Here is a 25,065-nt window from a genome sequence, read left to right as displayed (position 1 = left end):
GGGTCATCACTTTACTCAATCGAGGCTATGATGAGGCTGCGTTGAGGTAGTTGTGGAAGAGAGGTTGAGTTGGAGAGACGACATCAGAACGGCCGATAGAAAGCACTTCCTCGCCGCCCAGTTGGCGCAATAAGCAGACTATAAATTTCCGATATAATGATGCACAAGATGGTTTAGATACCGCCCGCAACGTGTCAAAAGAGAAGCTACCTTACTTCCTCACTCAATTCTCAAGCGTTATGCGAATCTGCTTCACCGCAACAAGCTTCGCGGAGAGGCTGCAACAAAGCGGAAGCCTGACTCGGAACTCGCCACTTCACTCCACCTCCATACACCTTGGTGGTGAACACAACCTCGATACTGAGCCAATTACGATGGACATTCAGGATGGCTTCGATTGTCAAGTCACTGCAACAGCTCTCGATATGATAGCGTGATACTATCGCCCTCAAGTCCGGACTCGGCCGGGAAGAAGGCCATCCACATCTACCACTCCGCAGTCGTCTACCATGTCTTCCGAAACTCCATTCGACATCCTCGTCACCGGCGGCAGCGGCTTCCTAGGCAGCGCAATAGTAACCGCCCTGCACACCCAACATCCAACGTGGCGAATCTCAATTCTCGACCAGCACGCTCCATCCCCATCCCAGCTTGCCCCAATCCAGCACTTCTTCCGCGTCGACATCACAAACCGCGCCTCCGTCTTCAACGCATTCAAATCCTACGTCCCAGATCTAGTGCTGCACACAGCAGGCATCATCCCCGCCCGACAAGCGCGGTACTCCACCTCTCACGCAGCCTGGTTGCGCGTGCGCGAGATCAACTACGAAGGCACAGTGAACGTTCTCGACGCCACGCTGGCATCGGGCTGCGCGCGCTTCGTCTACACCTCCAGCTGCACGGTCGTGATCGACGACATGGCGCACGACTACTTCCGGATGGACGAGGAGACGTCGACAGGGTACGCGACGCTGCACTACGGACGCTCAAAAGGGCTGGCGGAGACGTATGTGATGAGTCGAGCGGGGGAGGGAAAGGAAGGCCCGTTGATCTGCGCGCTAAGACCTTCCACGATCATCGGGCCGGAAGACAGGGCTGTGATTCCCGTCATGCACGACCTGATTGCGAAAGGGGAGACGAGTTTCATCGTAGGGGACGGGGATAACGTGTATGATTTCGTGTACATTGACAACATCGCTTCCGCGCACGTTCTGGCAGCGGAGAACCTTCTCCCGGGCGGAAAGGGGACAGCAGCGGGCGAAGTGTTCTTCATCAGCAACGACGAGCCGGTGTACTTTTGGGACTTCCTGGCATACGTCTGGGTGCAGTTCGGCCATGTGCCGCGCTACCGTGTACAAATTCCGATGTGGCTGGCTTGGGCTGTTGCGTGGATATTGGAGTGCATTACTTGGGTCACTGGGGCGGAAGCGACGTTGACGAGAGGGAGTGTGAGGGATGCGGTGCGCGCGCATTTCGCGGACAATGAGAAGGCGAAGCGGGTGTTGGGGTATGAAGTCAAGGTGGGATTGGCGGAGGGGGTGAGGAGGAGTTGCGAGGGGTATAAACGGTATCTTGCCAGGAGAGCTGCATCGTCGGGGGAATGAGGGGGATTACAGCTTTGCGAATTTCGGCTTCGTCCTTTTCAGCCCGCTGGTCATGGCTGTCTTGACGTCTTCGGCATCCTGTACAATTACATTGTTAGCGAAGTCTTCGGGCAAGAGCCAAGGAAGCATTGCATACCGCAAACGCCGACGTCCAAGTAGCAGTGAAATGCAGGCCATCATCCACCGGCCGATCGCGAGAAAAGTCCATGATAGCCTTGCTCCCTTGTACCGCAAGCGGACTCTTGCTCGCAATCTCCTTCGCAAGCTCCAGTCCATTCTGCAACAGCTCGTCCTTGGTTTCGAAGACTTTGCTCACAAAGCCGACTCGCAGCGCCTCCTCGCCCTGCCACACTCTCGCCGTGTAGGTCATTTCTTTGGCCCAGGAGTAGCTGACGCCGATTTTGGGGAGCCAGGTGAGGCCGCCGACATCTGGGGCCTACGGACAGGAGTTAGCTAAGGGCTGGGAGTTGGAGCAGGTCTTACTTGCAAGGCCCACGTCTGTCTCCTTGATGCAGAATCTGGCGTTTGTCGTGCAGTATCGAATGTCGCAAGCAAGCGGGATTTCCAGACCGCCACCGTATACTACACCATGCAGCTTTCAACACATTAGCTCCACGCACGTCGACATGCATTCTTCAGGAAGTCTCACGAGCGCAATAACAGCTACAACCCCAACCATTAGCCCCAGTACACACATCAACTACCGTGGAAAAGAAAGACCTACGTTTCTCACACTTCTCGATCGATCGAATAGACGCCTGACACTCCGCAATATGCCGCCTCATGGCCCAGATTTTGCGCGCATGGTCGGGGAAATCCGGCCAGCCAGAGGCCGCTGCATCGGACGTGACATCGAGGCCGGCGCAAAAGGCGCGGTCGCCGGCGCCGGAGAGCATGACGGCGCGCACGTTTTCGTCGCGCGAGAGCTGGTTAAAAAGGAGGGGGAGGTTCTCCCACATGCTGCACAATCACATCTTAGTATTGATCTCTGTCACGGGGAGGCATTCCCGCGGTTGGTGGCTGTAGACTTACGCCGGGTTGAGCGAATTCATCTTCTCCGGCCTGCGATCTCGAGTGTTAGTTGATATGGCATCGCAACGAGGCTATCGGCCGCCCTGAAGTGTTTTTCTGCAGCCATGAGCCAGAGACGGAACTCACCTATCTAGCTGCACATGCGCCACATATTCCGCCGGGAAGTCGACTTTGAAGTGCTTGTACTGGTACTTTGAAGCGTCCCCCATAGTGACCAATTTGCGGGCGACGAGAAGGCGCGTGCCGAGACTGCTTGCTTGCCAATTGAAGCTCCTTGGCGACGAGAATATCGAGGGTTTTTGTGCAGTATATTTAGGAGTTCGAGGTATGATGTAGTTGCGTAAGGAGAGACGGCAATATGGGACAGGCAAATCCGGGGTCGGCAATATGATGTCGAGCTTGTTACTCGGCAAGGCTCGGCCCCGCTGAATTCGAACTCGGCCATTGGCTTTGCGCGATCGATGTTCACGTCGTTTGTTGGAGTGGCTGTTCAGACAAATTTTCCGATGTATATCTCGATTATGGAGCGAGGAATATGCTATATTAATACAGTGGCCGTGTGGAGGTCTCTCATCCATTGCCTACAGGCGAGATCGAGAGGGTCTTCCTCAATCACAAGGTTGTCGCCGTCCTTCACATCTTCCGTGTTGCATACGGCAGCCTCACCTTAACAGAGCCTTGCGCGCAACAGACAGCCTTCTCGCTGCTGAAACTCCAAGCAACAGCGAGTCTAGTGGTGCATGACGATGCATTGAGCTAGGCAAGAATCCCGCATCCCGCATGAGACATGCGTAGGCAAACGGCGTTTGTCGCTGCTCCGTCTTCTTATGCTTCGCCATAGAAACAGGCTGCAGCGTCCCAGAGGTCCTACCGCAGGAGGCGAGACTCGCATGTGCAGTACACTGGCTGAAGGCAGGATGATGCCAAGCTCTCACCGACGCTCGTACAGCTGATACTCGAATTCGACCGGCCCATCACTGGCTTGCTCGGAGATTGAGCCATCGGGAATATCCTCGCCAGTGAAATCCCTCAAAGTCTGCAGGCTGCTCCTCTGCCACGTGCCATCAGACTGCGCCTTGTCCTGACCGGGCAGCTCTACGGGAAAGACGGTATCACAATCGTAGTCCTTGTTGATGCGGGTGAGAAGAATGGCCGTGGTCTGCGGAAGGCGCAGCGCCTGCTCGTATATGCTCGAGCCACCAATGATAAATGCGCGTCCAATGGGCGGGAGGTTTCGTTCCTGCACCAGTGCCTGCAGCGTCGTCAGACCACTCGCGATGTCCGTCGTGACCACCACGTCCTCGGGGAGAGGCCCGATCTCCGCGCGGGATTTGGTGGAGATGACGATGTTGGTGCGGTCCTTGAGAGGCCGGAATTTGGGCGGGATGCTGTCCCATGTCTTGCGGCCCATGATGACTACATTGCGGGGGGCGGCGGTGGTGGTGTTGGACTGGTGAGGAACGCGTTTGGTGACGCGTGCGAAATATGCCATTTCCTTCTTGAGCATCGGCCAAGGCAGGGCGCCGTCCTTGCCGATGCCATTCTTGAGGCAGGCGGCGACGATGATGGTCAAAGGGGTGGAGTTGGGAGACATGTCGTCGCACATGCTTGCAAGGGGGGATGCTTAAGCGGTGCCTGGCGTACGTGATGCAGCTGCGCGACGTAGGACAAGAGACGCGCTGGCGATCGGATCGGGATTAGTCAAGCGAGACGGTCGTGCCGTCGACTCCCCAAGCGAGGAAGCCAAGCCGGACATGGCATGACAGGCCGTGTAACGCTTGGCGTTACCAGACAAGCCCGACTCCTCCGATTGAAAAGGGTGAGCATGCGACGTGCGGCGAGAGTCATGGTCCTCCGACAAAACCACCGCCTGAACATTTCCTCGTATACTCTGCCCGCCCTGCTCTGACACAAGCAAGAAAACACGCCACGACGCGGAGACGTCAGTGCTAAACCTTAGTGGGTAAGCACGGCGGCCCTGGTTGGGCGGCAGGGATGGTATCATCGCCCAAAGCGGCACGCGTTTACGACCATCGGCCATGTACTGGTCTCCCCGCACACGCCTCTCCTGCAGCCTCATCCTCTCCATCTCCCTCCTCTCCACCACCGTCCTCGCACACACGACACCTGCACGCCGGCAGAACAACGGCTACGACACCGACGTTGTCTGGATCGACCCGCAAGCCTCCGACCACGACTACAACTTCCAGCGTTTCGTCACCCGCCCCGACATCCAGGCCCCGCGCTGGGACTTCACCGTTTACGATGAAGACGCGGTAGCCCCAGGCTACTGGTTCGTTGCCCCATACACCGAAGTCATCCAGAGGACAAGAGGGGGCGAATGGGTTGGCCCGCAGATCTTCGACCACCATGGCGAGCTGGTGTGGAGCGGTGTGCCTCTCTTCACCGGCTTCGGCGTCTTCGACTTCCGCGTGCAGCAGTATATGGGAGAGGACGTGTTGACGCTGGTGTATCGCCATGAGAATGCCACGATTCTCAACAACCGCTATGAGATCGTCAAGAAGCTGTATGTCAATGAGACGGGGTATGAGATGAACATGCACGACTTCAACATCATTGACCACGGGACGAGCGCGCTGCTGCTGAAGACCATTTCAAAGAAGTACGATCACAATCAGACGGTTGAAATGATGCACGAGGCGGAACTCGAGGGCTTTGAGGAACTCGAGCAATGTGAATTAAGACATTACGGGTTTGAAGAGCTCTCTCTGGACACCATGGAGCCTGTCTTCTCGTGGATGTCCGAGGGCCTGGTGTCTTTGAATGAGACGAGGTACAATAATGATGAACCAGGCCCGCTGTGCAATAACTGGGATTACATGTATGTTTGACTAATCCGATTCACGCCTACGTGTGGACACTGACAGCCTCACAGCCATCTAAACTCGATCGATAAATTCCCCAATGGCGACTACCTCATCAGTGCCCGGCATACGGACACCCTCTACCGCATCTCCGGCAGGGATGGCTCTATCGTCTGGCGCTTCGGTGGCAACTACAACGACTTCTTCTGGCACGGCCGCTTCACCGGCCAACACGACGCACGCATTCGTTTCACCAACGACACCCACACCATCGTCTCTTTCCTCGACAACGCAAACCGGCCGAACGCGGGCGGAATGACGACAACCAGCGACCGTTCGCGTGGCATGCTCGTCATGCTCGAGACCATCAACATGACGGCACATACCGTGGAGCGCTACGAGCAACCGCACTCCTTACTGGCCGACGGACGAGGGAGTTACCAGGTCCTGCCGGATGGAAATACCCTCGTCGGCTGGACGAAGCAAGCCGCCTTCACCGAATATGGACCCGTAAAGGATGGCGAGATGGAAGGGCCAATCGTGCTCGACGCTACTTTACGCCCGGATTTGAAATCGTACCGTAACTACAAGTTCGACTGGGTAGGCCATCCCTCCGAACCGCCCGTTGTGCGATCCATCGTCTTTGCCAAGGAGAACGATAACACGTACCGTACCAATCTGTACGTCAGCTGGAACGGCGCGACGGAGGTGAAGACGTGGAAATTCTACAGCGTGGACGACCATCAGCGACGAATGCTAGTCGCTTCGACGCCGCGGAAGGGCTTTGAGACGGTTTACGAGCATGATGGGCTTGTTGCGCGCGTTGTTGCGGTGGCTGTTGATGGCAGGGGGAAAGTGCTGGGGGAGTCGAAGGCTTTTCAGTCGATTGCGCCGCCTTCGGTTACGGAGCATACGAGTCCGGATCAGGTGGAGTGGATTGAGAAACACCTTGCCATCGCCCCCCCTGAGGAAGAGCTTCCTGAGGAGGAGCCTGTTGAAGACGACCAGGCACTTGAAGACGACCAGGCACTTGAAGACGACCAAGCACTCGAAGGAGATCTATTATTCGAAGGAGATCTATCATTCGAAGAGGAGCAGCCCGTTGACAAAGACGGACCCCTCGAAGAAGATCAATCCCCCGAAGACGATCAACCTCCCACAAAGCACCATCTCTACACCAGCATCACCTCGAAGCCCCTCCTCAGCTTCCTTGCCGGCCTCGTGTGCACCCCGGCGGCCTTCCTGCTCGCTTTCGGCTTCTGGATCGGGTTCTGGAGATGTGCGCCCTGGAGGTCGAAGCCTCGCGCGTGGTGGAAGCAGCGGTCTCCGCGGTACGCCCAGCTGGCAGGCGGTAGGAGCACTCGCAGTGAAGAGCTTGATGCTTTTGAACTCGAGGATGATGAAGGAGGACTGTCTGATGGCGATGAGGAGGAGGGAAAGGAGGGGTCGAAGAGCAGTGGCGGGACGGAGTAGCGTTGTATTGCCGGACAAGCATCACTTGGAGTGCAGGCTAGTGGACATGTGTTACTTGCCCGTTTTAGCGATTCTGACATAGACACTTACATGAATTGATGTCTACACTATTGCTCACCTCTCTTTCTTGCAACGATAAAGTGAAGACTTGCCATGTCACCGGCTGAAACGGGACAGGAAGCTCAAACCTTAGCTCCGCATTAGGCAAGACCCTGGCGTGCCGGCTCCGCAAAAGCGTCGGCTACCGGGCGCACCCTTGCTTGCCGCGCTTTCGCCAGGCGAGACGTTGAAGAACGCAACGGCGAGCCATTTCCGCCGCCACCGCCCATCCCAATGCCAGCCCGCGCGTCTTGACGGCTTCCCATCCACGTCGCCGCCCGTCGCTCGTTTCCATCCATTCCAATCATTTCGACGACTTCATTGCTACGGCTTTGCACCTCTCTGCCTGGCTTCCATCGAGGCGGCGAGTGCCTTCCCCTCCCCAAAAACGCGCACGCACGCACGCACGCAGCTCACGTACACACACACACACACACACACACACACACGCACACACGACATCAACGATGAAGGCCTCCCTCCTCCCCACCGGCCTCCTCCTCCTCCTCATCTCCACCCTCGCCACAGCCCAAGTGCTCAGCACCGGCAGCCTCCCCTCCTGCGCCTCCAACTGCGCCATCCTGCAAAACGCCAACTCGCAATGCGGCGGCTCCAACTCCAACTCCGTCAGCACGTGGTCCTGCTTCTGCCAGGCGGTGTACAACAACGCGGCCAAGAACACTGCGGCCATCTGCCCGACGTCCTGCGATGCGACCGATGACGCGAGTGTGGGGACGTGGTTTGCGCAGCAGTGCGGGAGCGATAATGGGGCTTCGGAGCACTCTGGTTCGGGCTCTGGGACGACGTCTTCGGCTGGTTCGACGGCTACGGGGACTGGAGCCGGGGGTTCCTCTTCTTCCACGACGAATGATGGTGCTAATGGAGGTGGGGGATGCAGCGGGTCTTGGTTTCACTGTCACTACGTGAGTTGCATCCTCGCATCGTTTCATCACTCCACTCACTAATATGATGCACACAGCAATGGATCATTATGGTCATCGTCCTTGCCATCGCCCTCCTCACCCTCGGCTTTGTAGGTCGCTGGGCAAAGAAACGCCACGACCGCAAACGCGATCAGATCCGCGAAGGCTTCAACTCGGGCATCACCTCCCGTGGCGCCAACAACGGCTTCGACAACGACAAGCTTGCCCCTCCTTCCAACACCCGAGCGGGCGCCACGGACTCGCCTGCGCGGACGCGGGACGCTTTCATGCCGTATGGGTATGGGTATTCGCGGGGTGAGAGGGGGGACTCGCCGGAGATTGAGCAGGGCGGGAGGTTTGGGTCGGCAAAGGGTAAGCTGAAGGGGGTGTTTGTGAGGGAGAAGAGTCAGCCTTGGTGATGGCCGACGAACGGGTGGAATGGATGGGGTGACTGTGTTGGACGGAGTTTGGGGACGAAGTGGGGGCAGTTCTTACGAGTACTACATGCCTTACATTTGGCATTGACGGTGGATATGGGGAGGAGTTGGACGGCGGGATCTGCTCGACTCGCTCATTCGATGTCGAGTTTTGGCGTTTGGTGTACTATCACGTATCAAATGGCCCTGCAATGCCCCTGTCGCCGGCTTCCCATCTCGTCCATCTATCGTTCCGCTCACACGAGGCCACAGTGTGCATGAGCTTTCCGCCCTTATCCTGATCCGCCCTTGCAATCTTCCCTTCGAAGCCAGTGCAGCCACATCCCATCCGCACTCAGCTGATCGCATGCGCAAAAACCTTACTAGCCAACTCCGACAACAGGCGCATCTTCTCCGGCTGATCCAGCTCCTGAAAAACAGAATACACACTCTTCCCCCTCTTATCCCTAATCGCACCCAGTCGGTTCCCACCCACAGCCCCGGCAATCGCACCCGGCATATTGGCCACAATAAAGCCCATCGCACCACCACTCACAGCCCCCACCACGCTCCAAAAGCGGCGATTAGGCGTCTTATCCTCCTCCGCCAAACCCTCGTCATGCATCATCTCCTCAAACACGCCGCCGAATTGCTCATTGCTGAAAGTGTTCCTATCCTGCTCGGAGGAAGCCTTGCCCCCGAACCCAAACGCCGACCAAGGGAAAGAGGAGCCGCCCGCCTGCGGAGGCGGGACGTCTTCGTTGTCGGCGTCATTTTGCGCGGAGGAGGAGGCGAAGCCGTGGAAGTGGTTGCGGCTGGCGTCGTAGTCTTTGCGCCGCGTGGGGTCGGAGAGGGTGTAGTAGGCGTCGTTGATTTGCTGGAACTTTTTGGTGCGCGTGCTGCGTTCGGGGGAGCCTTCGGGGACGCGGTCGGGGTGGTGGCGCAGGGCTTGTCTGTGGTTGTCGTTAGTGGGTGGATGGCGGGGGTTTGGGGGAGTGTTGAATGGACTTTTTGTAGGCGTCGCGGATTTGTTGTTGGGTTGCTTTGGAGTCGACTTCGAGCGCGGTGTCTGGGGGCGTGGATTAGTGGGATTGATTGTTGTGGCGGTTGATGGTTGCGAACGTACAGTAGTCTACTGGCGGGGCTGTCATTCGTATTGTCAGTCTTGGTTCGAATCGCTACAAGGAATTGATTGTCTTACCTGACATTTCGTGAGAGGGCCAATGCGATGCAGCAGGTACAAGAAGGGAAGGAAGTCGATGTCGCGATACTGGACTTGGTAGGTGGAATGCGGCACATGCCATCACGTCACGTTTCCACTTTTGAAGGGCCAGCCTGTCCTTCCCCGTTGAAACTCTAAAACTCTATTTTCCCGTTCATGCCTGAGGCTAAGGAACTACACTTTTCAACTTCCATCCTGCTCTTTCACGACAAGATTCTAAAGAACGAAAGAGTATATGGTGTCCATCGTCTCCCGATCATTTCGTCCACACAACATCTCTCGCTCTCTCACCACAACCACCACACTCCACCAACCTCGTCATTGCACAACACCACACTTCCTCTTCAAACAACTCCACCCTCGCATTCAAACCACAAACTCCTTTCTCCGACCAATGACCACCCAACCAGAAGCCAAACGCCCCAAAATGTCCACCCTAACAATAGGCACGCACAACGGGCACTTCCACGCCGACGAAGCGCTCGCCGTCTACCTCCTCCGCCTGCTCCCTCAATACGCCCAAACAGCGCTCATCCGCACGCGCGACCCGGCGCAACTCGCAACCTGCGACGTCGTAGTGGACGTCGGGGGCGTGCACTCGCACGAGCAGTCGCGGTACGATCACCACCAGCGGGAGTTTGCCGCCGTGTTTCCGGGGAGTGCGACGAAGTTGAGTTCTGCGGGGCTCGTGTGGTTGCATCATGGGCGGGGGATTGTTTCTTCTGTCACGGGGTTGGAGGTGGGGAGTGCGGATTGTGAAATGCTTTGGCGCAAGCTTTACGATGACTTCATTGAGGCGTTCGATGCTAATGACAATGGCATTTCGGCGTACGATTCTAAGGCGCTGAAGGCCGCGGGCATTGAGAAGCGGTTCGCGGATAAGGGGTTTTCGATTGCGAGTGTGGTTAACAGGTTCAACCACGCGCCCGTCGTGAATGGTGCGACGGAGAATGGCAATGCGGCGAAAGAAGAGGACGCCCGCTTCTTGCGCGCCTCTGCCTTTGTCGGCGAACAATTCTCGCTCGAGCTCAACGATCGATTCACCTCCTGGCTCCCAGCGCGCGCCCTCGTCAAACAAGCCTTCACCTCTCGCCAGAAATACGACGCTAAAGGCCGCATTCTCGTGGTTCCGCAAACGCCCGACGGCGGCGCACCCTGGGCAGACCACCTCTACACTCTAGAGAAGGAGAACGGATGCGAAGGACAAGTGCTGTACGTGTTGTTCGCGGAGAACGGCGAGCCCGACAGCAAGTGGAGGATTCGAGCGGTCAGCGTGGGGCCGGAGAGTTTTGAGAACCGCAAGTCGCTGCCGGAGGCGTGGCGGGGTGTGCGCGATGAGGAGCTGGCGGGCGTGGCGGGCATTCCGGGGTGCGTGTTTGTGCATGCCTCGGGGTTTATTGGGGGCAATGTGACGTTTGAGGGAGCGTTGGAGATGGCGAAGAAGGCGGTGGAGGTGTGAGCAGTCGGAGTCATGGCATTTGCTCAGTACGTCGAGCAGATAGAGTCGTCGGCTCGTCGAGTCCAATCTAAAACCAAATCCGAAAGTTGCACAATAACTTCGATTCCCTCATTCTACAGCGCTTGCTTTCTTATCGCCGAACCACGAGAACTGCGCGAAAATGATGGCATCTTCGGCCATCGTCCCCAGTGATCCTATCAGCCAGGGCAGATTGGTAAGGAAGTACTGCTTTTCAACGGAGTGAAACAGGATCTGTAAGACAGCGCGTTAGCAGAATGCCACCCCGGACGCATAGCAAAAACTCACCCCAGCACCATACGACGCATTCCCCAGCAGACTCAGCAGAAAGAACAGCAAGCTCAACCCCTCACACGACTTCTCCCGCTGGTTCTTCACAATCTGCGGAATACGAGCGCCAAGATAGCACACAGCGCTGATGTAGCCCAGAATCTCCGCGCCAATGGGCTCATCAGAGGCAAGTTCCTTCTCAATCGGCGTCGGTCTCCAGGCGCCCGACTTCCACGCAACGGCCCAGCCGGCAGTACCAGCGAGGCAGATAAGGATGATGGAGATGGTGTTCTTGATCCACGCCGAGGTCTTGGTAGGCTCTTCCAGGATGCGCTCGAGGGTAGTCGACGGCGCATCGCTAGTTGTTCGCCTGCGACTCGCGCTGCTCCGCCTCCTGCTGCCCGGCAGACCGAGATTCTCATCCGTGACATCGGTCAGAGATCGTCGAGGTGCCCGCGGCGCCGCAGTAGCGGAGTTAACACCACCATTATTCAGCAGCGGCGTCTGCTCATTCCCCGCTTCCAGCACCGCATCCTCTCTTTCCTTTTGCCGCTTGTTCAGCGCGTTGTAGTACAGGCACTGCCCGATAAGGGCGAAATCCGCAAAGCAGAAATAGACGGCGAGGGCGATGACGGTGGGGACCAGCCCGGCCCAGGCGGCGCCTGCGAGGTTGGTGGCGTCGCCTATGAACCAGATGAAGAGGAAGGTGAGCGAAATGCCGTCGGCGCTGCCCTGCTTATAGTTTTCCAAGAGCTGCGGCACGAGCAGGAAGATCCAGGCGGCGAGGGAGATGCTGCCAGTTACGCCGCTCAAAGCCTCGTTCCAGGTGAGGGGGATGGGCTCTGCCATGTTGTGAGGGGTGGAGGAGATCGTGTACAGAGGAGAAGAGGAGTCAACGCCGAGTGAAGCAGAGATATGTGCAGTATCTGCCCGCCGTGTGAAATCGGGGTGGAGTGCTCCTCGGCCTGAGGCTCACGGCCATTGGGAAGCTCCGAGCTCGCCAATGCGCGACTCCACCAATTCTTACCTAATCCGGCGGCAGGGATCCGGTCCAATCTTACTAACCGCCGAGCTTAACTCGAATTGTTTGTCGATGACTGCTGCCTGCAACTTTTATTGGCAGGGCGGATGACGTAGATGAATCGTGCTCCTGGCAACCAGAGCTTGCTGCTTGCTTTGCAGCGACGGACTTGTCGTGTGAAGGTCGCAATTGATTATTCTGAGTGGGATCCTGATCGCGTCGTCTGAAGGATAACACACGCGTAGCTTGATGGGTATTCGCGTCGATTGAAAGGAGATTCCATCGTGAAAGGCCGCAAACCTAATGGTTGGTAGGGCCAAGGCTGTGCAACCGGCGCACCCTACGTAGCTTTAACGTCCCATTCTGCTCCTCATCACTTTTTCGCCTTCTCCCCTCCACCTCTTCTTCTCTACCACCAACACCGTCGCAAACCACTCACCTCCCTTGCACCTACCCATATCCACACCGTCGCGCTACTCTCACACTCGCCGTCACCATGGAAGGCAGCAGACTCGCCCTCATCATCCTACGCGTCTGGCTCATCCTTTGCGCCTGCGTAAGTCTTGCCCATCTCCCATCTCTCCCCTCCACGCGCACGCGCATCGTTCCTGCCCCCACTAACACCACCTCCACAGGTCGTCCTCGGCACCTCTGTCGATCTCGCCAACTACACCACCAGCCGCGACATTCAAGAATTCTGCAAAGTCGTCGAAAACTCGTCCAACTGCAACCTGCACGGCCTCGTTGCGGCAGTCGAGTTCACCGCATTCGCGGGCGCGTGGGGCCTCATAGCCGCGCTGCTCGGTCTGATCTCCGCCTTCATCACCGCCATCCCATGGGTCGCTGTCGCGGTGATTGATGGCCTGGCCTGCATCTTCTACTTTGCGGGCGGTGTGGTATGTACTTCCTTTCAGGCTACGGTGGCTTTGCGCGAGTGGACGTATTTGGCTGACTGTGACTCCCTAGCGCTTGGCCGTGTGGATCAGCGACTACCCCTGCAGGGGCACGCATTGCACCGAGCTCAAGGCCGACACTGCCTTCCTGTTCTTGGGCTTGCTCACCACTCTCGTGCTCATTGCCCTCGGCTTCTTCTGGCAGAGAGGCAGCCGCAAGTTCTAGTCGGGTTGAGAGGGAGAGAACAGCGCGTGGAGAAGGCGCGAGGAGTTTGTTGGAGAAGGAGAGCGGGATGGATATCATACGGGGCTACGGGGTGGTGGCGAAGGCATGATGTTCTAGGCCGGTAATGGCAAGATATCCCTACACGCGTAATGAATGATTTCAAGGCAACGAGTCTGGCAGAGCTGCCTGTCGCAACATCGCATCAGCCTGAAAAGCTTCAACGTGTTGATCGTAGCTGATGCTATTCTGCGCACGCGCAGTTGGTATTGCGGTTCACCATACTAGGGTCGTTGTGTACAGCATACATGTGTGCTAGCATCCTCCTCTTTCATGTCGTCTTGCTACCTGGCCGCTGTTTATTCGCGAAAACAACGCGCTCCGCGCCCCACTTTTTCTTAAGTAAGCTGGCGTCGCAGCTGGCCCCACCACATTTTACTTAGCAACATTCATGTACTCCAATCCTCCAATCCAGACGCGAGATATCTTCATGGTATCGTTGATTGCCTGGATCGGATCCGCGTCGGGCTCCAGAAGCACCAGGTCCGCCAGCATTCCCTCCTCAATGGCGCCGCGATGTGGGAGACCGTGGTGGAGGGCAGGCAGGATGGTGGCGGCGCGCAGGATGTCTTCCGTAGGGAGACCTGCCTGATACAGATGCCACAGCTCGTAGTGCAGTGAGTTTCCAAATGAAACGGACAGGCCGGCATATGGCGTAGTGGAATCGGTACCGGCGAGGACGGGGATTCCCTTCGCATACACCGCCGCCACGTTTTGCTTGATGACCGACCAGGCCTCCTCAAAAGGGATTGCGGGCTGACCGAGCGCCGCCACGGCCGCGGGATCGTGCAGCTGGTCGTAGAAGACGTTCATGGTCGGCGTGGCGTACTGCTTCTGGGAATACATCAAGTCGAGCATCGTGTCGTTGAGGACACCATCCATGGGGATATGCTGAGGCCCATCGGATTTGGACAGGATGGCCATGTTGTAAAATTCCACGAGGGAGCAATGGGTATTGACCTTCTTACCCAGCGCATGCGCATTCTCAACCAACGCGTTCTGCGTTGCCTGATCCGGCCCGTTCTGCTCCGACACGACCTTCAGCCAGTCGGAACCATTGCCAAAGACGTATTGGACGTAGGCTGGAGCTTGCGATGGCTCCCAGATCAACTTGTCGAGCGGCGTGTCCGAATTGTTCGCGTGGCTACTCCCAGGACCTTTGGCGGAGAAGCCGGCGGTGAAGAACGAGGTCAACCCAGTCTGGCCGCGCATCGACGAACAGTATTCGTAATTTTGGCAATTCTGGTTGAGGACGGTGGTGACGCCGTAACTACTCAGCGTCTCCAGGTCCTGGACGGAGCCCGGGTGCGCATGGGCGTCAATGAGACCTGGCAAGAGAATGCCATTCCGACCGTCGATGCTTTGGTCGACTGTTGATTGCACCCCGCTAATACTGTCGCCGGCAATGTACACCGTGCTCGGTTCGTTGACCTTGTAGCCGTCCCAAACACGCACGTTTGTGATTGCCACGGTCGCGGTCGGGGTGGCTGGTTTGATGCGTGTCTGTACTTGATATGTCTGGGGAATCGCCGTCCCATTTTCCCCACGACGATAGTGTCCTGGACACGCGCTTGATGGCAGCGCATATAGGAAAAGACTTGCAGCACTAACGTATCGATGCATTGTGTCTCTGTAGGCCCTCGGGGTGGACTCTTATAAGAGGGATATCGAGAACGGATTGTGTTTGATGAGATGTAGTGATCAGGAAAGTTGGTTGATGGGCTAGTCATGTTGGTACTGTGGTCTTAAATACCATGGACTGCAAGCTGTGAGGCACGGTGCGAGATAGCTTGGGCAACCCCGAGCATGTCATAGCCTCGCACCGCCGCAGTGCGGTTATCCCTTGTCTGTACCCAATGTAATCCCAAAGCGGTAAAGTGTGCGAAAGGTGTTGGCGTTTGCCTCCGAGGCCCTGTGCTCACGTCATCCAAGGCTGTGTCCTGAGGCACCATTTGGGTAGCCTTGCGCGAAAACGGACAAAAGTACGAGCACTGCCCGCCTGTTGAGAGGGCATGTCTTGACACTTGCTGGGAATCCTAGCTTGGCAAGTATTGTGTTTGTGAAGATCTTATAAGATTATGGCCAAAACTGGCGGGCGCAGACCTGGCCGGTGTCGGTGCGAAGCTGTTCTGATGATACTGCGCCATCAACGTCTCGAAAAGACGTGCGACGTACTACAACTGGGTTGGCGAGACGTGAATACAGATATATTCCGCCATCCATCTCGAAGAATCTTTCATTCAGCGACATTCTAGTCGTAACTCCCAACACTCTGCCTCTCTCCCCACACGGCTGTACTACACTCGCGTCAATCATGTCGACCAACATCTACGCAGGATGCAACTACTCCATCCCGCGCGATCAATGCACGGCAGAGACATGCTGTCTCGCCCAAGGCCTCCCTTTCGACTACCTCCCCAGCGCAGCTGGCAATCTCGCCTTGGCAATCTACTTTGCCGTCCTCGTTCTTCCCCAGCTGGGCCTCTGCGCTTATTACCGGACATGGGGCTATATGGTGAGCATGGTCGTTGGCCTCGCTCTCGAAGTTGTAGGCTACGTCGGGAGACTCATGATCCGCTACAACCCATTTAACAACAACGGCTTCGTCATGTAAGCGGTGCATGTTCGTCCCTTTGCTGCTTGCGTCGAATGCTCACATTCCCACCCAGATACCTTGTTACCAACACCATCGCTCCCGTCTTCCTCGCCGCCGCCATCTACCTCTGCCTTACGCGCACCATCGTCGTCTACGGCCAACATCACTCTCGTATCCACCCGAAATGGATCGCGATGGGCTTTATGACGTCGGACTTTGTCTCGCTCGTGCTGCAAGCCATCGGCGCCGGCGCCGCTGCCAGCAACAAAGGCGCTTCGACTGGCGGCACCTCAACGAGTCAAGTCGGCATCGACGTCATGATCGTAGGCCTGGTATTTCAGGTCGTCAGTCTCTCCTGCTTCCTGCTCGTTTGCGCAGACTTCGCCTGGCGCTGTCGCCGCCGCGACAATCTCGACATGTGCGCAGAGAAGGTGCAGATCCGCCAGCGCTGGACGATGAAGGCTTTCCTCGCCGGTCTGCTCCTCGCCACCGTCTGCATCCTCATCCGCTCCATCTTCCGGGCAGCGGAGCTGTCGGGTGGCTTCACGGGGAGCTTGTGGAACAATCAAGTCGACTTCATGGTCCTCGATGGAGCCATGATTGGTCTTGCGGCTCTTTGTCTTACGGTCTTGCATCCTGGCGTGGCGTTCCGTGGGCAATGGGCTGCAGCTGACTGGACATTCCGACGATCGGGAAAGGGTGTCGATGAGGAAGATGCCGTGACAGGGAAGGATCGGCAATAAAAGACCCCCCGGGCTCTGTTCGAGTCATTGACAGGGGTTCAGCTTATCAAAGGATGTGGTAACGAGGCGTGTATTTGGGTGATTCATCCTGCGTGATAGTGTACGATTAAAATATTGTAGTTGGCTGTGTCGTACGTACAATCGAAGAAGAATGTTAGAAACCACCTGATCCTCCGTCGAGCACGCTCAGACGAGCTGCTGCAGAGAGGCACGGGTGGCGCGTCGCCCGGCCTTACCGTGATAGTTCCGTGGAACATCTTCGTGGTGCTCTAACTTTGCTGCACTTCCGAGAGTCAGCCCTGAGAGTAGCATCAAATCATTAGCCCTAGAAGGCTGTCTGAAGCTTGCGAAAGGGCGACGAGTCAACCAGACACGTATGACGTCGAGACCACGATTGTCCGAAATCGGATTCTATTCTCCGGCCTAACACCGTTCAACGCGTGCGGCTGAACGTCTTCTGCAAGGCCACCTCCATGCAGTTGAGATCGACGGGACTGCGAGCCTTTGCAATGCACGCAGGCACCATGCGAGATGTGCGCTTGCTCCTTCGTACACCAAACTCCTCTCGGGCGGCGCAGCGATGACGGGTTTCATGAGACCCCACACGAAGACGAGACATGGATGTGGGCGATGCAAGCAGCGGAAAGTACGGGTATGCAATGAACCTCGTGCCGCCGGTTTCACTCACCGCGCCCCTCCTCAGCACCACGTTGACTCGCGATATCGGCCATAGTGCGACCTGCGCCCGCCAGTTTGCTCCAACTGCGAGCGTCGAGGAGACGTGTGCGACTATACCGCCGCACATGCGAGCCCTCTCACCCAGTCCAGGTTGGAAGCGCTCCTCCCGTGTGAAAGGGTTGACTGACCTGTAGCAGCCACGAGTTATTCCTCGCTCGGCACGACGTCCAGGAAGAGGTGTCCGACTTTCGGCCTCCCATCACTTTTGAGCTTGCCCTCCATTTCGACGCGCTGACGTCGTCCACCTTCGATCTGCCGCAGACGCCATCGATTTGGCGCAAAGACCTGGTCCGACGGGCCGAAGGCCAGTCGTATGTGCGGCAGAGCAGCCTCGCCCTGGCCGCTCTGCATGTAATCCATCTCCGGCCGCTTCAAAGCGATGCGCCATTCCTTTACCGCAAAGCACAGGACTACCAGAACAGAGCGTCCGCCCTCTTCCGTCGCGGTGTTTCGGCGGTGAGCCATGAAAACGGCCCCGCGGTCCTGGCGTTCTGTGTCATGACTGCCATGTTTCACGCTGCCTCGTCCCTGGTGGAGTATGCGGCCGACGGGCAGCGAAGCATGGACATCCTCAGCCCTCTCCTGGCATTCCGCAGTGGAGCTCTGTTGCTTGGCTCGTGTCGCGAGATGACGATTCATCACGAAAGCCTATCTGGAGCGCTGGGCCGATTTGGGAGTGATGTGACTCGCGCTTCGACGCCTTTGGGCCCGCAGAAGCAGGCGGCCCTCGACGCCCTCGAAAACGCGGTCCTGTGCATTCACACGGCAGGCTACTCTACGCCCGCTACAGGGCGCGCATTCCTGGTGCTACGCAAAATGTTCACACTGTTTCCCGCGGCGCCCAAGGGCTGGCTTCACGTCATCTTCTGGCCCGCCATGGTCTCCGACGAGTACATCGATGAACTGCGAGAGGAGCAGCCTGCCGCGATCATCGCGTTCGTCTACTGGTGTGCTTACTTGAACAACTCCCTGCAGCAGTGGTATCTTGAGGGGTGGCCACGAACCGCGGCGTTGCACAAGATCACGAAGGTGGAGCAACGGTGGCACGACATTCTGGCTTGGCCACGTGAGCGCCTCAACTTATCAGATCGAAGAGTCGGGGAATGTGTTGTCATCGGCAATAGCACATCCTGTGACATCTAACCACAATCATAATGAATGCGCGGCGAGGTCCAACTTTCACGCAGCCATGTCTTCCAGCGCACCATTTCGCGTCTAGCTGAAGTCGTACTCATCGATAGTGACGGTACTGACATACCAGGTTGTACCCCCATCTGGAGTGGACATGTAACCGCCAGAGTAACCGTTGCCACCTGCGTTGTCGGCGAAGGATTCGTCCGGCTCATTCAGCACAAAAGTGATATCCGTCCATTCTGGAGCCGCACGTCAGCATTGTACGTGTCACGTCAACGTTCCTTGTCGGGCTTACGATGTTGAGGCACGACGCCACATGGTGTTCCATCCTGACACTCCTCGGCCGTTCCAAACCCGTTCGCATGCGCCCCATTAGCTGCCATTTGTCATTAGCCAGCTGTATCGACACCTTTTCGCATCTCGATACCTACAGCTCGAGTATGTGGACACCAGATTTCCATTGATGTAAGCGTATTGATCGGTGTTGCTCGTTTGCTCGTTGTAGATGTCTGCGGGAGCGAAAGGTGAGTTTCATGGGCGATGCAAGCATGTCGACGGCAATCTGCAGACTAAGAGTACTTACAGGAAAACATGACGCTGTCTCCAGGAGATGCAGTTCCGTGGCCGTTGCCTATCGATTGACCACTGGCGCCTAAGCCGACATTAGTCGAGCGAGTCAAGGTCGCAAGAATTCGACTCGTAACCCACCATCGTCCAGGGTACTAGCAACGACGCAGTAGTCGCTCCCAACGTTACCGCATCCACCCTCGGCATCCCTGTGACATGTGTGAGTGGGGTTGCCATGATGAAAGGTGCATTCGTCTTACCCTGGTTGGTTGATGGTGACCGACTGGACCAAGTCTCCATTGCTCATGCCCATGCCCGTCCAAAGCGCCAATTCGTTGACGATGGGATTCGGAGCATCTGGCACGATGAGGGTTGAATTGGCCACGCGGATGTAGTTGGGTGACGAGGGGGCCGGAAGGCTCCACGAATTCCCGAAGGAGTTGGCCTGGGCGTGCGCTACGAATAGGGAGGCAAGGGCCAACTTCATGGCCGACGTGGCGGAGGACATTTTTGGAGGGTTTTGGTGGAATGCAACCGAGGAGAGCTTGTTGGACGTCGAAAGCGATGCTGAACCGGCCTCTTCGGGGGCCTTTTATGTTCGCAGAAGTCCCGTACAGCGATTGAACCCACCGGAAGCCCCTTGCATCCAAGGCTGGCATTTTACCGTTCGCTTGCATCCATTCTGCCGGCCTAGTTTCGCATCGCCGAGTGACAGACGAGCGGATCCATAGACACGCACTCTTCATGTGGACAAGTGCCGGGTATACTTGTGTGATTTGTGCAAATGGTCCATAACCCATAGAGACGGCCCGCCGGTAACTCTCTCTGCCGGTGCGCGATGAAAGGCTGTCGGGTCACAAGAGTGTAGATCAGGACCAGATCGACATTGCTTCGCTTCCGTTCCCGAGGGCCATGAGAATATCAGGCTGATGTGAGAACTCCTCACGCGATGTCAGCGCTGGCTCGAAATCCAGTGCCCTTCTTCAGCTCCACGTCTCCGAGCAAAAAGCTCGCTGTGAGACACATCGATTCATTCGTATTAAGGTCTTTCATTGGCCAAGATCTCGTGATTGTAGGTTCGTGCTATAACGTCCATATCATACGTGGTCAGTAGCTATGCCAAGATAGGAAGGTACTGTACGTGCTGGTGACCCCGTTCCCCACTTTCGCTACTAATTTGCCTTGCCTAGGTAGTCCTCGTACACGCTCGATCTACCGAGTTCAAAGCGTCTCACGGTCCGCGAGTATGATCCGACTATCTTTGCGATGGTTGCACCTGTTACTTCGAGCCTCGGCTCCAGGAACTGTTGTGCGAGGCGTGTATCAGCAAGTCATGTCGGGATAAGGCTCCGGCTCGAATTCGTGGGGCATTGACAGCGGACGCTAAACTTCTTTCGACTAGCGCTCTCCCCCACTGCAGCTTCCGTCATCTCGATCGTGTATTCTACCTCCCTCGCCTGTCAATTTCCACAGGTCGACACGTATGCAGCGGGCATGCAGCGGCATGTAACAAGACTCTTCCGGCGCTCATGCGCCCGCTTCTCCCTCCGATCACCACCCTCCCAATTCTTCAACTCCTCCCGCCCATTCTCCGATGCATCCACAGATTCCACGGCAACCCCCGCAGCCCTCAGCGACGACACCTCTACTTCCATCCATCCAATCATCAGTGACGCCGACACCCACGTCATGCTCCGACGAGCAGACCAAGAAGCGCTAGCAAACAGCAAGCGCCAGCTCATACGATGGAAAGCCAGCTTCGACAAAGCCGTGGCGGCGGCAGGAGCGATACCGGATGAAATCCACTCGGACGGAATCGATGGCCACTACCAACTTGGCCCCTTGCGTGAAATGGCGCATGTACTGCCTACAAAGCAGGCGGCGAGATTCGACGAGGCGTTGGAGACGCTTCTTCTCAATCTTACGGATTTACAGTCGGAATCTTATCGCGATCCCCAGGCGCCGGAAGCGCGGTTGGAGGCGTTCAAGGCTGAGGTCGAGGAGATGAGCGAAGGGGAGCGGACGGAGCGGTATAAAAGTCTGAAGAACGAGGAGCTGGCGATGGGCGCGCGGTTAATGAGGGAGGGGGAGGAGTTGAATGCGTTGGTCAAGGAGCTGAGTAATTTTGATCCCAGTCGGCGGTTTGCGAGGACGATGGAGGAGGAGGCGAGGGTGGTTGAGGGTCGAGATGCTGAGGGTGAGACTGAAGGGAAGGAGGCACCAGCACCGAAGCAAGAAGAACGGACGTTGGCAGAAACCATGGCGCAGATGGAGGCGGAGATGTTGAAGGGGTGAAGGGTGAAAGTTTTGACTCGTTTGATCTAACGTGCATCTGACGGCGAGTCCTGACGGGAGAGCGAAACGTCGTTGAAATTGGCGAAGGGCTATGCGTCGCCAACAGCCAATTCGCACAGAAGCTTCACAGGGCACACGCTCAAAGCTTCGCTCCCCTCCGCTTCTCCTCCTCCAGCACCCGCTGCCTCAACTCCTTCCGCAGTATCTTCCCGGAAGCACTCTTGGGGATTTCCTGGAGAAATTCAACGCCACCTCTCAACCGCTTGTGGTTCGCCAAGTTCGCCGCCACAAACTCCACCACCTCCGCCGCCTCCACGCTCACCCCAGGTTTCACAACGATGAACGCACGCGGCACTTCAGTTGCTCGACTTTCGTCTTGCACGCCTATGACTGCCGCGTCGACGATTTTGGGGTGAGAGGTTAGAAGGGCTTCGAGTTCGGCTAAGAGGATGTCAGCATTGTGTGGAATTCTGGAGATTGGAATCTAAGGGTTGGCTCGACTTACCCGGAGCAACTTGCAGCCCCTTGTACTTGATCAGTTCCTTCTTCCGGTCGACGACGTAGATCAATCCGTCGCGCCAGATGCCGATATCGCCGGTGCGGTAGAAGTCGTCGAGGAAAGAGGATGCATTCGCTTCGGGGCGATTATGGTATCCTGTGAAAGGTGAGTGGACGCCAAACAGGACCGAGGCCTGTTCAAGACACACCTTGGCATACGAATGGTCCGGCGACAAGAATCTCGCCTGGCTGGCCGGGCTCGACGTCTTGGTCATTGTCGTCGACAAAGCGTAGTCTGAGATTGGGAAAGGGCGCGCCGGAACTGCACGTCTCGTCGTTGTAGCCCCAGTCGACTCCGGAAATACTGCCGGTGGTCTCCGTTGCACCTATCCATCATCAATAAAACTGACCATTCGCTTCTCAAGACACAATAAAACTCACCCCAAAGCTGCGCAATAATCGGAATCTTCCCCGTGCCCAATTTCCGCGTAGCCTCCTTCGTCAACTCCGGCCCCATGGGCGCCGCCCCCGTGCAAGCAATCTGCAGCGTATCAAAGTGGTCCGTCACCGCCGCACTCTTCGCAATCGCCAACCAGATAGGCGGCACAGTCCACTGCGTCGTAAGCTTGTAGCGCCGATGATACTCAATGAATGACTCGAAATCGTACTTGTCGACCCAATACGCCGTGCCGCCTAGATAGAAGGGGTTGAGCGACGACCAGCTGATGCCGCCTATGTGCGCCATTGGGAGGTGCGCTATTGTGCGGAATTCGAAGGGGCGGCCTTCGCGTTCGCGCTGGGCGAGGAAGGATTTCGTTATGTGCATGCCGCACACGTTGCAGGCTACTAGGTTGCGGTGGGAGATGAGCACGCCTTTCGGGAGGCCAGTTGTGCCGGAGGAGTACATTAGGCAGGTGGTGGTTTGTTCTAGTTCGTGTTGAGTGGTGATTCGCTTCCATTCTAGTTGTGGGCCGTGTTGTAAGTCGAGGACGTTTCTTGTGCGGTCACCGGTTACGGGAAGCAGTTTCCAGTCGCCCGGTGTTTTGGCGTCGATGATGAGGATGCGGGAGAGGGGGATGTTGCTCTTCTTCGCTGCGGTGACGGTGAGGTCCTCGTACTCGGGCGAGCAAAGGAGTAGTTTGGCATTTGCATCTTGCATCTGCCTTGCTAACTCGGTCACCGTGAAAGCGCCTGAAGCGCCGCTGTACACTCCTGCTGCGGCAACAATAGAGTAGAACAGTACTGGAATGAAAGGGCTGCCGGACACAACCGACAAGACGACATCCTTCCCTGCACCGTTGCCCTTACCGATCTCAAACTTGTTGCGCAGGACGTGGGCGATTCGCTTGACCGTTTCCCGAGCCTGTGATTTGGTGATGCTGTTGGAGGGATTGGCGGCTTCGGCGTGGATGACTGTTTCTTCCTTGGCGGCACACCATTCTGACTCGAAGAGGAGGGTGAGAATGTCTAGATCTGGGATGTCGATATCCTCGTGGTGAGACTTGTATGTTCGCATCTTGTTGATGGCTTGGGGTTTACATTACGATTATTGGTCGAGTGTGTTGTTGGATTTGTTTTTCAGCAGGAAGCCCGTCAGTAACACCTCGTGGTCGTGGTCATATTTCTTTCATAGTGTGGGACATAGACGACACTGCCTTGGGATACAGGTGACGAAAGAGGAAGTTGCGGGAGCCCCTCCTCCGCAGTCGGTAACCCTGGTCTGGGGAAGATGGATTTCCGACAACCGCGGTTGTGCATTGACGGACAACGTGGGTAGCCAAGAACGATTACCGTTCGTGACTACGAGACAAAAGGAGAATAACCCCAGGCGCTCTCCCACATCTTCCTTCGAACCTCAAGAATAGCCCACGGCGAGGATGTTCGCAGCGAAGAAACGCCTGCAACAACTCGGCGAGCACATCCAACCCAGCACCAAAAGCGAATCCGGCGACATCCTCTGCACCGTCCACGAGCACTCACCAGGCCACAACGTAGCGCACATCATCTTCTCCAACCCGACGAAACTCAACGTCGCCAGTGGCCGGCTCCTCAAAAAACTCATCGCCATCTGCAGCGAGCTAGGCAAAGACCCGGCCCTCCGAGTCGTTGTTCTTAGCGGCGCGCCTCCCACTTCACCAGGAAAGGCAGCGTCTTGGATTGGAGGCGCAGATATTCAGGAATTGAGTCGTCTGGCTTCCGCAGATGATGCGCGGAAGTACATCGCCCCCGTTCACGAGGCGTGCGTTGCGCTGCAGAATGTGCCTGTGCCCGTCATCGCGCGCGTAAACGGGTATGCACTAGGCGCGGGGCTGGAGTTGATGATATCATGCGACTTACGCATCGTCACGAAAGCGAGCAGATTCGGGATGCCCGAAGCGAAGATCGGACTCCCCTCTGTCGTCGAAGCGGCGCTCTTCCCTAGCTACATTGGCATCGGCCGAACGAGACGACTCGTGTACCTCGCGGAGAACATCCCGGCGGACACGGCGGAGAAGTGGGGGCTGGTGGAGCGGATAGTTGAGGATGAGGGTGAGCTGGATCGGGCGGTGGAGGAATGGGTGGATACGATTGTTGGGATGGGACCGCAGAGTATTCGCAATCAAAAGCGGTTGATGAGGAGGTGGGAGCATGGGACGTTGCAGGAGGGGATTGAGGCGGGGGTTGAGGCGCTAGCTGAGTCGTATGAGGACGGTGGGAAGGAGGCGAAGGAGTATATGAAGCGTTTCTTGGGGAAGAGGCGGTGATGCGTGTGGCCTACGTGCAATGACATCAAGGTATATATTGATATGGCGAGGCTGTACTCGGATTAGGCGAGGCCGAGAGCCCTCTGCTTCCATCGATGTATCAATCGTCCCAGCAACAGCACTGACCGCAATATCGCCTCATCAGATTTCGTGGAGGTGATGTCTAGTTCCATCCAACCACCACCAATCCTGCTGTGCAATACAGCCGACCT

The 25,065-nt window shown here is 56.8% G+C and overlaps 16 protein-coding genes across 16 annotated transcripts; 9 read left to right on the top strand and 7 right to left on the bottom strand.

Annotated features, from left to right (window-relative positions):
- Window positions 1-509: 509 nt before the first annotated feature.
- On the top strand, window positions 510-1,604 carry BDY17DRAFT_247465 (uncharacterized protein; the record flags this gene model as incomplete). The annotated part of the gene is made up of 1 exon (XM_033730825.1): window positions 510-1,604. The coding sequence occupies one exon, from the start codon at window positions 510-512 to the stop codon at window positions 1,602-1,604; it is 1,095 nt and encodes a 364-aa protein (XP_033592412.1).
- Window positions 1,605-1,610: 6 nt separating this feature from the next.
- Window positions 1,611-2,845, bottom strand: BDY17DRAFT_246975 (enoyl-CoA hydratase/isomerase family protein; the record flags this gene model as incomplete). Its single annotated transcript, XM_033730772.1, has 6 exons — window positions 1,611-1,682; window positions 1,741-2,033; window positions 2,088-2,199; window positions 2,300-2,564; window positions 2,637-2,666; window positions 2,763-2,845. The coding sequence occupies 6 exons, from the start codon at window positions 2,843-2,845 to the stop codon at window positions 1,611-1,613; spliced, it is 855 nt and encodes a 284-aa protein (XP_033592411.1).
- Window positions 2,846-3,122: 277 nt separating this feature from the next.
- BDY17DRAFT_294326 (dihydrofolate reductase-like domain-containing protein) lies at window positions 3,123-4,471 on the bottom strand. The gene has a single exon (XM_033733127.1). The coding sequence runs from the start codon at window positions 4,240-4,242 to the stop codon at window positions 3,568-3,570; it is 675 nt and encodes a 224-aa protein (XP_033592410.1). The 5' UTR covers window positions 4,243-4,471; the 3' UTR covers window positions 3,123-3,567.
- Window positions 4,472-4,675: 204 nt separating this feature from the next.
- On the top strand, window positions 4,676-6,934 carry BDY17DRAFT_309134 (ASST-domain-containing protein; the record flags this gene model as incomplete). Its single annotated transcript, XM_033735289.1, has 2 exons — window positions 4,676-5,478; window positions 5,533-6,934. The coding sequence occupies 2 exons, from the start codon at window positions 4,676-4,678 to the stop codon at window positions 6,932-6,934; spliced, it is 2,205 nt and encodes a 734-aa protein (XP_033592409.1).
- Window positions 6,935-7,235: 301 nt separating this feature from the next.
- BDY17DRAFT_294317 (uncharacterized protein) lies at window positions 7,236-8,513 on the top strand. Its single transcript, XM_033733126.1, has 2 exons — window positions 7,236-7,956; window positions 8,013-8,513. Exons 1-2 carry the CDS (start codon window positions 7,501-7,503, stop codon window positions 8,373-8,375), a joined length of 819 nt encoding a protein of 272 aa, XP_033592408.1. The 5' UTR covers window positions 7,236-7,500; the 3' UTR covers window positions 8,376-8,513.
- BDY17DRAFT_294314 (DnaJ domain-containing protein) lies at window positions 8,514-9,653 on the bottom strand. The gene is made up of 4 exons (XM_033733125.1): window positions 9,574-9,653; window positions 9,499-9,516; window positions 9,381-9,441; window positions 8,514-9,325 (listed from the first exon to the last, which is right to left on the bottom strand). Exons 1-4 carry the CDS (start codon window positions 9,578-9,580, stop codon window positions 8,728-8,730), a joined length of 684 nt encoding a protein of 227 aa, XP_033592407.1. The 5' UTR covers window positions 9,581-9,653; the 3' UTR covers window positions 8,514-8,727.
- A 368-nt stretch (window positions 9,654-10,021) lies between these two features.
- On the top strand, window positions 10,022-11,053 carry BDY17DRAFT_315998 (metal-dependent protein hydrolase; the record flags this gene model as incomplete). The annotated part of the gene is made up of 1 exon (XM_033735971.1): window positions 10,022-11,053. One exon carries the CDS (start codon window positions 10,022-10,024, stop codon window positions 11,051-11,053), a length of 1,032 nt encoding a protein of 343 aa, XP_033592406.1.
- A 108-nt stretch (window positions 11,054-11,161) lies between these two features.
- On the bottom strand, window positions 11,162-12,190 carry BDY17DRAFT_322645 (PQ loop repeat-domain-containing protein; the record flags this gene model as incomplete). Its single annotated transcript, XM_033736851.1, has 2 exons — window positions 11,162-11,305; window positions 11,360-12,190. The coding sequence occupies 2 exons, from the start codon at window positions 12,188-12,190 to the stop codon at window positions 11,162-11,164; spliced, it is 975 nt and encodes a 324-aa protein (XP_033592405.1).
- Window positions 12,191-12,758: 568 nt separating this feature from the next.
- On the top strand, window positions 12,759-13,791 carry BDY17DRAFT_294310 (uncharacterized protein). The gene is made up of 3 exons (XM_033733124.1): window positions 12,759-12,918; window positions 12,998-13,258; window positions 13,329-13,791. The coding sequence occupies exons 1-3, from the start codon at window positions 12,859-12,861 to the stop codon at window positions 13,479-13,481; spliced, it is 474 nt and encodes a 157-aa protein (XP_033592404.1). The 5' UTR covers window positions 12,759-12,858; the 3' UTR covers window positions 13,482-13,791.
- On the bottom strand, window positions 13,789-15,538 carry BDY17DRAFT_294308 (uncharacterized protein). Its single transcript, XM_033733123.1, has one exon. It carries the CDS (start codon window positions 15,159-15,161, stop codon window positions 13,914-13,916), a length of 1,248 nt encoding a protein of 415 aa, XP_033592403.1. The 5' UTR covers window positions 15,162-15,538; the 3' UTR covers window positions 13,789-13,913.
- Window positions 15,539-15,852: 314 nt separating this feature from the next.
- On the top strand, window positions 15,853-16,877 carry BDY17DRAFT_309127 (RTA1 like protein-domain-containing protein; the record flags this gene model as incomplete). Its single annotated transcript, XM_033735288.1, has 2 exons — window positions 15,853-16,148; window positions 16,208-16,877. The coding sequence occupies 2 exons, from the start codon at window positions 15,853-15,855 to the stop codon at window positions 16,875-16,877; spliced, it is 966 nt and encodes a 321-aa protein (XP_033592402.1).
- A 617-nt stretch (window positions 16,878-17,494) lies between these two features.
- Window positions 17,495-18,758, top strand: BDY17DRAFT_322641 (uncharacterized protein; the record flags this gene model as incomplete). Its single annotated transcript, XM_033736850.1, has 2 exons — window positions 17,495-17,658; window positions 17,753-18,758. The coding sequence occupies 2 exons, from the start codon at window positions 17,495-17,497 to the stop codon at window positions 18,756-18,758; spliced, it is 1,170 nt and encodes a 389-aa protein (XP_033592401.1).
- A 72-nt stretch (window positions 18,759-18,830) lies between these two features.
- BDY17DRAFT_322640 (uncharacterized protein) lies at window positions 18,831-19,824 on the bottom strand (the record flags this gene model as incomplete). Its single annotated transcript, XM_033736849.1, has 6 exons — window positions 18,831-18,988; window positions 19,045-19,125; window positions 19,181-19,258; window positions 19,333-19,401; window positions 19,458-19,525; window positions 19,577-19,824. The coding sequence occupies 6 exons, from the start codon at window positions 19,822-19,824 to the stop codon at window positions 18,831-18,833; spliced, it is 702 nt and encodes a 233-aa protein (XP_033592400.1).
- Window positions 19,825-21,005: 1,181 nt separating this feature from the next.
- Window positions 21,006-21,611, top strand: BDY17DRAFT_322639 (uncharacterized protein; the record flags this gene model as incomplete). Its single annotated transcript, XM_033736848.1, has 1 exon — window positions 21,006-21,611. One exon carries the CDS (start codon window positions 21,006-21,008, stop codon window positions 21,609-21,611), a length of 606 nt encoding a protein of 201 aa, XP_033592399.1.
- A 139-nt stretch (window positions 21,612-21,750) lies between these two features.
- BDY17DRAFT_315996 (4-coumarate-CoA ligase) lies at window positions 21,751-23,625 on the bottom strand (the record flags this gene model as incomplete). Its single annotated transcript, XM_033735970.1, has 4 exons — window positions 21,751-22,052; window positions 22,117-22,266; window positions 22,319-22,495; window positions 22,551-23,625. The coding sequence occupies 4 exons, from the start codon at window positions 23,623-23,625 to the stop codon at window positions 21,751-21,753; spliced, it is 1,704 nt and encodes a 567-aa protein (XP_033592398.1).
- A 361-nt stretch (window positions 23,626-23,986) lies between these two features.
- BDY17DRAFT_322637 (ClpP/crotonase-like domain-containing protein) lies at window positions 23,987-24,853 on the top strand (the record flags this gene model as incomplete). The annotated part of the gene is made up of 1 exon (XM_033736847.1): window positions 23,987-24,853. One exon carries the CDS (start codon window positions 23,987-23,989, stop codon window positions 24,851-24,853), a length of 867 nt encoding a protein of 288 aa, XP_033592397.1.
- Between the last annotated feature and the right edge of the window lie 212 nt (window positions 24,854-25,065).

Source organism: Neohortaea acidophila, assembly GCF_010093505.1.
Source record: "Neohortaea acidophila strain CBS 113389 unplaced genomic scaffold BDY17scaffold_3, whole genome shotgun sequence".
In the NCBI taxonomy this organism is placed as follows: domain Eukaryota; kingdom Fungi; phylum Ascomycota; class Dothideomycetes; order Mycosphaerellales; family Teratosphaeriaceae; genus Neohortaea; species Neohortaea acidophila.
Note: the sequence above shows the minus strand (reverse complement) of the source record. Positions and strands in the feature narration are given on the sequence as shown.

Bases quoted from the DNA above. Each gene is read 5' to 3' on its own strand.
- BDY17DRAFT_294326 (XM_033733127.1), bottom strand. From the start codon at position 4,242: ATGTGCGACGACATGTCTCCCAACTCCACCCCTTTGACCATCATCGTC.
- BDY17DRAFT_294317 (XM_033733126.1), top strand. From the start codon at position 7,501: ATGAAGGCCTCCCTCCTCCCCACCGGCCTCCTCCTCCTCCTCATCTCC. The intron at 7,957-8,012 runs GTGAGTTGCATC...TGATGCACACAG, and splicing joins CTTGGTTTCACTGTCACTAC to CAATGGATCATTATGGTCAT.
- BDY17DRAFT_294314 (XM_033733125.1), bottom strand. The intron at 9,326-9,380 runs GTCCATTCAACA...CGACAACCACAG, and splicing joins ATCCGCGACGCCTACAAAAA to ACAAGCCCTGCGCCACCACC.
- BDY17DRAFT_294310 (XM_033733124.1), top strand. From the start codon at position 12,859: ATGGAAGGCAGCAGACTCGCCCTCATCATCCTACGCGTCTGGCTCATC. The intron at 12,919-12,997 runs GTAAGTCTTGCC...CCACCTCCACAG, and splicing joins GGCTCATCCTTTGCGCCTGC to GTCGTCCTCGGCACCTCTGT. The intron at 13,259-13,328 runs GTATGTACTTCC...GTGACTCCCTAG, and splicing joins TCTACTTTGCGGGCGGTGTG to CGCTTGGCCGTGTGGATCAG.
- BDY17DRAFT_294308 (XM_033733123.1), bottom strand. From the start codon at position 15,161: ATGCATCGATACGTTAGTGCTGCAAGTCTTTTCCTATATGCGCTGCCA.